Source organism: Scyliorhinus canicula, chromosome 13, assembly GCF_902713615.1.
Source record: "Scyliorhinus canicula chromosome 13, sScyCan1.1, whole genome shotgun sequence".
Taxonomy (NCBI): Eukaryota; Metazoa; Chordata; class Chondrichthyes; order Carcharhiniformes; family Scyliorhinidae; genus Scyliorhinus; species Scyliorhinus canicula.
In genome coordinates, this window is record NC_052158.1 from 23,532,912 (window position 1) to 23,545,420 (window position 12,509).

A 12,509-nucleotide genomic window follows, 5' to 3' on the forward strand; every position below is an offset into this window, starting at 1 on the left:
TGTCTCTCCCATTTCTGCAGCATGTCTCCTGGTCACTGCCACTATCACTCGCTCCACAATTCCCTCCACCCTCATACTCATTAACTCTTCGATGCATCGGAGATCGAAGTGCATGATCAAAACCTTGACCATCTTTATTTTCTGTCAGTTCGTTCCATATTTCCCGAAGAAGAGAAACATACTTTCATTGCATTCCTATCATCAGTGGTCCGGTTTCATTCAGTAAATTAATTTATTCAACTGCTTAACTCAGCCCGTCTGTGCTCCCAATAATTAGCACCTAACCATAAAACTGGACAGAAGTGCCGAGGAATTTGATCACGTCAAAACTTAGTGACAGGGAACATAGATGCAGTAAATGAAGAAAACCTAAACGTGAGCCGTATCTGAATGTTATTGAGCCCTTTTGAAATAAATTAAATACAGTAAATGTAATGTTGTTTTTGTTCACCTCAAATATCACCAATGTCAGGTTTTGCGATTCCAACTGCGAACCCTGAAATTACTGCAAGCCTGGGAATATAATGTACGGAACAGGGGTAACAGAGGCAGAGGTCCTGATGTTTGACCTACGGCGGTAGGGGTAGGGGGGGGTGTGGTGGGGGGTGGAGTCCACTGCAGAAATAGTCAACGTTTCATGATGAAGGAAACATTATATTACAAAGATTAACTCAAGGAAACTGGTAGATTTGCATTGTTGTTGGATATGCTGAGTACACTTGTTTGCGCGGCCCCACCCTTTTGGTAAATAGAGCAAATTATAATACTGTCCTGCCAGAGAAGAGGTCAAGCGTGAAAAATATAATATTGATGTCAATGCGTTTTCATCACATTAACATCATATTTATTTTTACAGCACACCCTGTGCGGAAAGGTAAGAATGTGTTGAAACAAGAAAGCATAATGCATTGAACTTCCTTAATTACCTGGGGAAAATTTCGCTGAAATTCAACGGTGCCTGTGCATAATGATTGGAAGTTGGTGCAAATGTTTGACAGATTGTTGGATTTATGCATTTACGTCGTAAGGATATTTCCCGTTTCGTTGACAACATGAACCTAATGTTTCCTGATCAGCCAGAAGATTTGAGTGAGATTATCGGAGAGGTATATATATTTGTGCGGGTGAGGATGCGGACATATCTGCGAGGTGGCTGGGCGCTGACAATCTCCAAGAATTTCAATGACTTGACAACACGCATAAACCAGAGAAGAGGCTGCATTACGGATGTGAAAAGTGACCACAGTACCATGCGAGCGATGCCGCCGAAGTGGTACAAGGGACAGAGGTGGGTCACAGGAATAAACGTTTCTTTGCAGACAGGATTCCTGGGAGCTCGCATAAATGAAAACATATCAGTAGAGTTTGAGAGGAAACTGAGTTGGTGCAAAGGTATTGTGGCCCTGGTGGACAACATCATCATAAGCAATAAAACGAAATGGTTTCTGCGGGTTGGATTACATTTGGAAGCAGGACTATAAAACTATTCACCTACAGATCACTGGTTGAGCTATGAGTAAATCAGCATCGGATCAGTAATATTGGAGAATGGACTGTCAGAACCAAATATTGGTGTCGTTGAAATTGAAATGAATTTATTAGACATTGAAGAAAAATGGAACATACCCGCTGCGTCGGACTTCAACTGAAGCAGTGCACATTCAGCCCGTTCGCGGATACTGTAATTCTGGTTATATCGAGGACGTTAAACTAAATGTAGGAGAGAAATGTCATGGAGGCGTGTACAATGAAAGAAAAATATATCTTCCATCACCAATACGTGGTACCGATACGGGCAATCACACACAGATTGTGAATGCAATTACAGGTGTCAACAGGAACTCAGAAATTTGGTGAACGACTAAGTCCGCAGGCATGCAGTGATGGCAAAGAAAATGCATATAAATGTTTCAATATATTCACCAAATATAAATGCTCGAGCGACAGAACCACTCTCAGAAAAGAACACATCATTCGTGAAAACTAAGGAACTTAAATAAAATGTCATACTAAAAGATAAAACTTGCCCTTCTGTGAACATTACTGGCAAGTCAGATGGTTGCTTCATGGACGCACATAGAGACAAATGTATATAAGAATATAAACTCTGTGCTGGCTATCTAGTTAATGATTCTGTAGATTTCACAAAATGTAAAAATGAAACAGAACTTGCTTGGGAACTTTATATTTTATAAGTCATCACTGTAGGAGACGGAAGATAAATACAATTACAGAAATACCTGCAATTCAAGAGTTCCAATGGATGGTTCAAATAAAAACAAGTTCCCTCAACAGAAAAAAAAAAGTTTGTAATACAACTACAAGAGCGAAAGGCTTTGGAGACTCGGAGATCTGTTTGATTCCATTCTTTGCATCGAAAATAAGCCCGAGAGAAATACTAGTTGCGTTATTTGAATAAAACTATGTTCCTCTGTTCTGGAAAGGATTCGTCAGATTGGAAAATAACGAATATAACGCCTGTGATCACACAGAGAAGGAGAATAAAAGCAGAAATCTATGGGATACTTAGCCTAATAGATAGCAGACACTAATGTTTTTGTCTACTACGAAGGAGTCAGTATGAGGACACTTGAAAATTGATAACGCGATCATTTAGATTCCACATGGCTTTCTCTTTCTGGAAATGGCATAAAACATGAATAAAGCAGAACGCGCATTTGTCTTCATTCGCGAGGCCCGAAATCCAATCTCTACCCGAAAACTTGGCATTACCACGGTCACGTTCAATGGACTATGAGGACGCCTGGAGAGTTCCCGCTGTCATCATCCTGGATCGTGAAAGAACGCTGGGCTGTCGTGCTCGAACGTGAACATACCATTCGACGTTAGTCAATTGGCCAAATGGGCTAATTAAGCGAGTGACCATCAACTTTAAGAGGCCCAACAGTTTCTCCTGTGGGTGCAGTGTTAACGGGACAGTGTGATTATCGGATTTCAGATCAAGTGTTAGTTATAATGCTCAGGAGTAAAGGAAAAGTGAGGGACAACGGGTTCAAAGTTGTTGGCTCAAAGCAGGAGTTCTGCTTCATCCGTGAAGAATGTTGGACATTCCCCGTGGGACGTATGGAATAAAATTATTGTCTACGTTTTTTTACAGACGGGCCTCAAAATGATAAAGACGGATTTAGCAAAGCAGAAGGGGATGGCATGGGATTGTCAATTGAGGTGACGTGTCTTCCAAGAGAGGAATCCAGTTGGTCGAAGACATAATCATAAAATCTTCACACAAAATCAAACAGAAAAACCTTCAGATGTTGATCATTAACCAGACTCCAAAGGGAGAAAGGGGAAATAGAGGCGCCATTGCCCACTGCGATAGTTAACAGAGATTTTCTGGGCATAAGATCCAATAAAAACTGTGTACGTTCACACAGAATCACTGATATATTGGACGCCCTCCATTTCGATGTCTTATCACCCTCCCAGTATTCTCTTGGTGATGAGTGTGGTGTGCCATATTCAACAATACACATACTGTCCAATCATCATAAATGTGACTGAACGAATAATATACAGTGCTATTAAATGACACTTGCTGGGACAAAACCTGCACACTGAGGCTCAGTTCGGATATTGCCACGGTGACTGAGGCACTGACTTCATTACACCCTGGTGCAAACATAGACCGAACAACTAAAATGCAGAGGTGAGGTGTGGATATCCACCCTTGTCAGCAATGCCGCACTTGACAGATTTTTGCGTCAGGTAAACCGAGAAAAGCTTGAGTTAATAAATATCATGTTAGCAAGTCAACTGATTGGTGTCACACATAGATTAATGTTAAGAGGCAAATCATCTTTGCTCCAGGACGTCATGCAAGATCTCTTCGGGGTACTGTCCTATGGTCAGTCATCTTCAGCTGCTTCCGAAATGATCCTTCGATCAGAAGATCTCAATTCGAGAATTCGTTGATTGCTGACGAATGTTATGCACAATTCGACAGTCTTCGAATACGAAAGCATTTGCCATGCAATTGTGGAGTAACAGCAGCGGTACGAATTTAAGAAAGATACATAGAATGTGATTTGTTCAGCAGCATGTAGAAATCTGCATACTGATACACTCGCAAAAGCAGAAAAGGAATCAAACGTAGAATTGTGCTCATATATTTTATTGAAAGTCAAGAAACAAATGGGAGAAAAGGTTTGTCTATACTTCACGCAAAGTGTCAGCCAACATCACCTCGGCTTCAAAACACGGGAATCGAACTTATGTACACTTTGACCCTTTGAAATGTATCTCCTATAACTTCCATCATTCTGTAGCCTTGCCTATTGCCAGCAAGGATTTCATAATGCAAGTATTTATATTCCCAAATCTTTACGAAGTGCCCTGTGAGCTTTGTAATCGAATGCAGGTCACATAGCCAGACATTTGCGAGCCTGAGACTGCATCACCCGAGATGGGATGAAATGATAGCTGCCAGGCCCTGCAATAGACAAGCAACAGCCTATCCTCCTATTCTTATCAGTTATGAATTGAAACCCACAGTTAATAGGCATCCACCTCCACCTGCAATGCCAGAACTCACGGCGCCAACAGGAGCAACCTAACCCCCCCCCCCCTCGGCCTTACGAGAGCGGAACCACAAAGGCGTCCTTCAACTTACCCTGTTTTAATTGTTAATTTAAGGCCGAAGACCAGGCTAAATTTCCATGAAGAACAAAGTAATCACCAACCAGTAATTTACTCCTTCAGGGAAATGGGACCATTCAGATTTGGTATCAGCAAAATGAATAACTAATAGAGGACAGCAGGCGCCATGGAACGGAGGGATCGAGGGCAGAATCACTGAGCAACTGTTCATGAAGAAGAGATTAATTAATGTGACACACTGGACAGTTTCACAGCAGCCTTTTAAGCGGTGCTCGGTCATTTTTACCTTTAGGACAATATAAGGTTTAGTGAGCGTTCGTGGCTTTAACCATATCTTAAAATACTGGTATGGGAAGATTATAATACAACGAATACTTAAAATTATACGAATGAGTATAATAACAACTAGTGTTGCAACAGTTAGACGTTATAATGTGACATTCTGAAGCAGTTTCGTTATATTTCTTTAATATACAATTTCAGGGGCAGCACGGTGGCACAGTGGTTAGCACTGCTGCCTACGGCGCTGAGGACCCGGGTTCGAATCCCGGCCCTGGGTCACTGTCCGCGTGGAGTTTGCACATTCTCCCCGTGTCTGCGTGGGTTTCACCCCCACAACCCAAAGATGTGCAGGGTAGGTAGATTGGCGACTCTAAATTGCCCCTTAATTTGAAAAAATAATTGGGTACTCTAAATTTATTTTAAAAAAATATATATACAATCTCAAATAATTATGATCTGACTAATTGTACTATTATCCATACTGTTACAATGTATGTTTTTTTTAAATTCATTTAAGGGATGGGAGCGTCGCTGGTTATGCCAGCGTTTTTTGCGCAACGTCACCTACTCTTCAGAAGGTGGTGTTGAATTGCCTTGTTGCAGTCCTTGATGTGTAGTTGCACCCACTTTTCCGTTTTGGAGAGAGTTCCAGGATTTTGCCCCGTCAACATTAAAGGAACAGCGATGGAATTTCAAATTAGTGTTGTAAGTGATTTTCAGGGGAACCTCCAGGTGGTAGCGCTCTCAAGTATCTGCTGCCCTCGGCCTTCTAGATGGTCGTGGTCGTCGGTTTGGAAGGCGTTGTCGAAGGAAACTATGTGAGTTAATATAGTGCATCTTTGACATAGTACACATGGCTTCCATTGTTCATCGGTGCTGGAGAGATTGATGTTTGTGAAGGAGAAACAATCAAGGCGCTAGTTTGTTCAGGATGGAGTTGGGCTTATTGGCTCATTTTGGAGCTGCACTTATCCAGGCAAGATTGAGAATATTCCTCTACACACTTGACTTGTGCTCCGTTGATGGTGGACGTGCATTGGAGGTCAGGACGTGAGCTACTCGCCGTAGGTCTTCCAGCCTTTGATCTTCTCTAGTAATCACAGAATTAATAGGGCTGGCCCAGTTCAATTTATAATCAATGGCAACCCCGGGATGTTGAGTGTTTCTGATCCAGTGACGATAATGCAATAGAATGCCAAGGGGACGAGGTTAGATCCTCTCTTGTCGGACATGGTCATTGCCTAGAACGTGGCTGGTGAGAATTTAGCTTGCCACTCATCAGTCCAAGCCTTGATATTATTCAGGTCTTGGAACATTTCTTCTTTTCATGAGAAGCGACGCGCGAATGAAGTTGAACAGTGTGCAGTTACCCCTCTTCTAACCTTGTGATAGACACAAGGTTCGAGTAAATGTTCCTCTCTGTCACGATGAGATAGGATCACCCATAATGACATTCTGTGATTCTTCACCGGGTAGTTCCCCTCCATGGCGCCTGCTATCCTCTATCCGTTATTAAGTTTGCTGATACCAAATATGAATGGTCCCACTCCTCTGAAGGACTAAACTTGTTGGCGATTACTTTGTTCTTCATGTAATTTTATCCTGGTCTTCGGCCTTAAATTGACAATCATAAAAGGCAGCATTTATTTTTAAGGACTGCTTTGTGGATCCAATCTCTTAAGAGGGGAGGAGGGTTGAGGCTGTCCCTGCTAGCTCCGTGAGTTCTGTCAGTGCAGGTGGAGGTGGATGCCTATTAACTGTGGGTTGTAATTACTGGCCTACTGACCAACCGTTCTTGAAGCAGAGGTTAATGAAGTTTCTGTAAAAAGGACATGAGTTATTTATGAAGCATAATGGGACAAATGTCTGCAAACAAGATGCATTACCAAATGGCCCTGTGTTAGTCCTTGTGGTGCCGCAGAACGAAGAGGGAGAACATCTCTCTTAAATGCTGCTGTTCTGATGTGATGTCCAGGCTCGAGTCTGTTCTGAGCAATCCAAAATGTAGCAAACGCAGATCTACAGTGCTTCAGTCCCCCATTCCATTTCCTCTCCAAACACTTGACCATAAGCTTGTTTTGAGCAGTGTCTAGGAGGAGGTACACAAGGGGGTATCAGAATGGAGACCCAGGGCGCTGGGCCTCACAGTTATTGGCGGAGTGATTAAAATGGTGCACGTGCGTGAGGCCAGAATCCGGGTAAGGGTGATCCAAGGGGGTTGGAGTGAGTAGAGAAGTCACCAGAGACAAGTAGGCATTAAAAGGGGCGCCACTATGGCACAACGTTTAGCACTGCTGGTTCACAGTGCGGGGGGCTGGATACAAGTCAGGCATTGTGCGACTTTATGAAGTTGGCACATTCTCGCCGTGTCTGCGAGGTTTCTTCCGGGTGCTATGGACCTTCCCAGTCTCAAGATGCGCTGATTAGGTCCATTTGACAGTCTAAATTGCTGGCTGGTCTACACAGCTGCTAGAGAGGGATGGGTCTCGGGCGGGTGCTCTCTCAGAGGTTTGGTGCAGACCGATGGACCGCATGGCCTCCTCCTGCACTGTCCAGATTCTTTATTTATATGATTTGCACCACAGAGGATGGACAAATTATAGCAGTGGTTAAAGCTACCGTTGTCCATTGTCGATGTCGGCATACACAATCCGACGGCAATCACGGGATTTTTTTGCACAGAACAGTGGTTTGTAGGGTGCATATGCGATTCGTTCACTTGGCTTTAGGGGTGCAGGTAATTTTTCGTGCACCCAGATATCTGCTAACGCGCCCATCGAGGTGGAAGAGGAGTGAAGACCCCGTCAATGTCAGAAGGATACAGCGAGCATACTTGAGGATGGCGAGCTGGCGATCCGTCCATTGTGTTTAAGTCATGCCTCCCTTCTTGCCCAAACTCTCGAGCGACATGTACTTACACTGTATCAGCAAATGGTAGGCCTCCCCAGGTTGAATTGTCAGCGCTGAGGGAGGGGGTGGGGGATAACTTATGTTCAATTGCATTTTATTCCATATTCTATTATACATTCAGTGCAATCTCTGAATAATTAGATTGATGACCGTTGTTTTATCAAAATCCTCTTCAAATCACCTAAATCAATATCGTTCAAAATAACAACTTCGATAGACCTGATATATTCTGCAACTCTCCATTCACCTGTATCCATCTTGTGGATACTTTTCCCCACCTTTATTCCCTACCAGGCTCTTAATTAATCCAATGCAAATGATTTCACTTTTAACATTCATTTTACTCATCCTTGGCAGCTTTCAGTGTGCTTTGTTCGATCCAAATTGTTGTAACATCTATTTCTCTACGGAGTATGTTTTGGTGCCTTAATATTTTTGAAATCTGTTGTTTCACTCAATTTGCCCCATGAAACATATAATGCTCAGTTGTTTGGCAATAATGGCCATGCATGCGACCTGTGCGTCAGTGCACTTTGGCACGGAACACTTGAAAGAGAGTAGTTTGGGCTGGTTACTCAACACACACAAGGACACAAGCGTTACCAAGTGAATGTTTATCAATTTACTTGTCTCCTCTAGCGTATTCCCTTGAATTGTCCCCACCATTCTAATTCCATTTGCGGATTGAATTTCCTGTCGCTATTGTCAAACATCAATTATTCAATCCTTTGCCAATCACGAGCCCTAGAGAATTATAGGCAGTCCAAAATTTAAAAATGTCTATTTGCTTCCAGGCACAAACAGATGTTTGCTTGTTCCTCGTCGTCAATTACATTTGTTTTGTAAAGGTAATTTGATAAATTAGATTGCTTTGAACATCTGTGAGTTCCCCAAAAACAAACAACAATGTTGTTGTTGCCCTTCTGATTTCCGTTACTCTCTACTTCATCGCTTCTCGGAAATATGTTTTGCCTTTATGTCCATGGAATTAATCTAATCTTTCTGTGTGTTTCCCCTTGTCTTCTCAAAATCCCTTCAAACATCTTTCTTTCTAGCATCCTTTTCGTTAACCGTCAAATAGATTCCACTTTTAATTTCATCCCGCCTAATGCAACCACTGCCCATCCTGGTCTATGCTCTTGATCCGCTTCCCCGCAGCCTGTCGTCAGGCAGTGACATAGTGACCTCCTCTAGATAGAACATAGAACATAGAACAGTACAGCACAGAACAGGCCCTTCGGCCCTCCATGTTGTGCCGAGCAATGATCACCCTACTTAAACCCACGTAACCCATATACCCGTAACCCAACAATCCCCCCATTAACCTTAACTACGGGCAATTTAGCATGGCCAATCCACCTAACCCGCACATCTTTGGACTGTGGGAGGAAACCGGAGCACACGGAGGAAACTCACGCACACACGGGGAGGACGTGCAGACTCCACACAGACAGTGACCCAGCCGGGAATCGAACCTGGGACCCTGGAGCTGTGAAGCATTGATGCTAACCACCATGCTACCGTGAGGCCCCCAAATTCCGCTTCCCCTGTGCTATTAATTTCCTCAACTCCTCGTGAGCCCTCCTAGCGTTTGAGATCATTTCCAATCTTCACATATTCTGAATCTGTACAATGGGCGTTCTGAATGGATTTTCTATATCGACCAGCAACTGCTGATTGTTTGTCGGAGTAATGAACTAGAGGTCGCATATAATAGCCGCTTTTTTAGGTCAGCGCGGCAATGTCCCATTATTATGGTCATTGGCATCATGGAAGCACAGTGGTATGCATTGTTGGTCACAGCTCCAGAGTCCCAGGGTCGATTCCCGGCTTGGGCCACTGTCTGTGCGGAGTCTGCACATTCTCCCTGTGTCTGCGTGGGTTTCCACCGTGTGCTCCAGGTTCCTCCCACAAGTCCGGAAAGACGTGCTGTTAGATTAATTAGACATTCTGAATTCTCCATCTGTGTACCCTAACAGGCGGCGGAATGTGGTGACTAGGGGCTCTTCACAATAACATCATTGCAGTGTTATAGTAAGCCTGCTTGTGACAATAAAAAATATGATTATATATGAAGCAGGGAACAAGTCAATTGTTGTATCTCTAATGCAGGCATTGTGGCTCGCAAGTGTCAAAAGGCCGGTGAATGCAACCTCATACTACTATATGTATTCTGTCTCGTATAACGTCTCACTAAATGTCCCGCTCTCCGCCTCCTTTCACCACATCGTAAGTCAGGCAAACTATTGCAAAAATATTGAAAGTATTTCAAAGGAGGGAGCACGGTAGTTAGCCTTGCCGCCTCAAAGTGTCAGTGACCCGGGTTCAACTCAGATTTTGTGTCACTGTCTCCATGCAGATTTCGCTTTCTCCTCGTGTCTATGTAGGTTTCCCCAGTGCTCCTGTTACCTTGCACAATCGAAAGCTGTGTAGATTAGTTGTTATTATTGTGATCAATTGTTCCTTAAACTCCAAGGATGTGTAGGTTAGGTGGGTTTCTGCGGATAAAATTGGGATTGGGAATGGGTAGGGTGCTCTTTCACAAGGCCACTAAAGACATGATGGGCCAAATGGCCTTCTCCTGCACTGTAGTGATCTAGATCGCTCTGATTCTATGGAATCAATTCTGAAATTACTGAATCTATTACAAACGGTGTCCTACTTGCAGTGGTCTTCTGAAATTAAACACAAAAAAGATCCATTCTATTTGGGACAAAATAGATTAATTAATATGAACATATCCTACTATTCAAAATTATCGTTTTGTAACTGCCACCTGCTGCAGAAAAATAAATCTGAATACAACCTCATCTGTTCACAGGCAAGAGTTAATTTTCGGCAAGTTTGGGAATGGATGGAGAAAACGTTTTCAACTGGACGTCATTATATCACCTCCTCTCGTTCAATCGACCGAACCAGCAAATCAATCCGGACCCGTTTGTTTAACATTCTCTATGTTAGACATTTCTGTTTCACAGCACTTTTTTATCGGGATGTGTCAGCAGTGTCAGGAATAATTGTATTTGAATCTGTCAAGAAGTTTTATCTCAACGTCAATCCAACACAAAATTGGCCATAATCATTTTAGATATCGCAAATTCCAATCAACTATATTGAATTAAACTTATTTCGTTCTTAATAAATTTGTGATTTTTTTATCAGGATTAAAATTCGTACATGCTTATCAAAAATATCCCGTATGCATGCCTGTGGTCAGAAAATAAAACACGACTTCAGGCTTTGTCAACTGTTAGACATAAATCCGTTGAATTATAATCACAAATATTCCAGTTTGAGACAGAAAACATGAAACCTGAAACAGCCACAGAGCGATATCACTCATAGACAAGACGAGAAATATATCAAAACCTTTAAAACAACAAACAAAATTTATGGTGTCTGTGCCCTTGTGTATTCAAAGAAAACTTTCAGAGAATCTAGAATTATAAACAGCAGACAAAATTAATTCCCCAGAGAGATGGTCGATGGAAGTGGAGATGGTCGATAGCTTTAATTTCTTTTTGCTCACCATCACCAATAGTCTGTCCTGGTCCACTCACGTTGATTCAACTTCAGGAAGGTAGACGGCATTATCAGAGACCCCTCCCACCCTGGCATTGCCTTCGTCCAAACCCTTCTATCAGGCAGAAGGTAGAGACGTCTGAAGACCTGCACATTCAGACAGCTACAGACGCCTCAACAACACCCCCTTGGACTGATGTGTTCCCTGTCAGAAGTTTATTCTGGTCACGTCATGCTGTTCTTGCTCATGTATTTGGTTTGCTTAGCCCCTTGGTCCGATCTGTGACCAATCGCTGTGACTCTATCATTTATCAATGTTGTCTGTTGATTATTCTTTTGTCTACTTTGAACGTACTGTGTACATTCCTCGGCCGCAGAAAAATACCTTTCACTGAACTTCGGTACATGCGACAAAAAATCAAATCAAATCAGATGAGTCTTAAACAACGTTGTCCAAAAACAATGGGAACACAAGTCTACGAACATCCACATAAAACAAACGAAACACACCGATTCCAATGCTCGTAAATGTCAAACAAGTATTTATATGACGTCACTCGATGCTATTGATTTTAAAAGAGACAAAGCACTGGAAGCTCACATTCTGTTAAATAAAATAATAAACACGACCCTCTATCCTTCTTTACTTTGAGACTTAAATTAATTAGTTGATACATTATGTTTCCTTGTTTAGGTTAACCCAATCTCCAACAACTCATTTAATGGGTATCACATTTTCTTTATTGAATTCAAACGTTAAAGACATTTTCATCCGAACACCTTGGAGAACTGAAAAAAGCGCCCACGGCATTCTACGTTTCACCAGCTTGACCAATCCCATTGTGTTCAACACCCCCATGCTGCCGGCGCAACACAGAATCCCGACAGCGGAGAAAGACGATGGGGTGGGGCAAGTGCGGTGATTTCATAGCCAGATTAGTTTCAAATCGGTCAAGTGTGTGCTTACAATTTGCACCGGTGTTACGGAGTTACCATAAATCCACTCTTAAACCTTCTATAAATCAACATACACGAATTCATAATCAGAGACACAATTTTGCAGGCGATTTAGAACAGGTCAACTGTCTTCTGAATTGCTTAATTGAACTTCAGAGACTGAAGGGTGGACAGTGGTCAAGAAACTTGGCCGGCCACTGCTTCCCTTCACATTTTTTATA

The 12,509-nt window shown here is 42.6% G+C and overlaps 1 protein-coding gene across 1 annotated transcript in view; it reads left to right on the forward strand.

Moving 5' to 3' along the window:
* LOC119976526 (centromere protein F-like) overlaps window positions 1–12,509 on the forward strand; it is a 430,490-nt gene that overhangs the window by 74,278 nt on the left and 343,703 nt on the right. Inside the window, exon 6 of the mRNA XM_038817079.1 lies at window positions 857–874. Within this exon, the coding sequence (XP_038673007.1) occupies window positions 857–874 (18 nt within the window). The remainder of the gene's footprint in view (window positions 1–856; window positions 875–12,509) is intronic.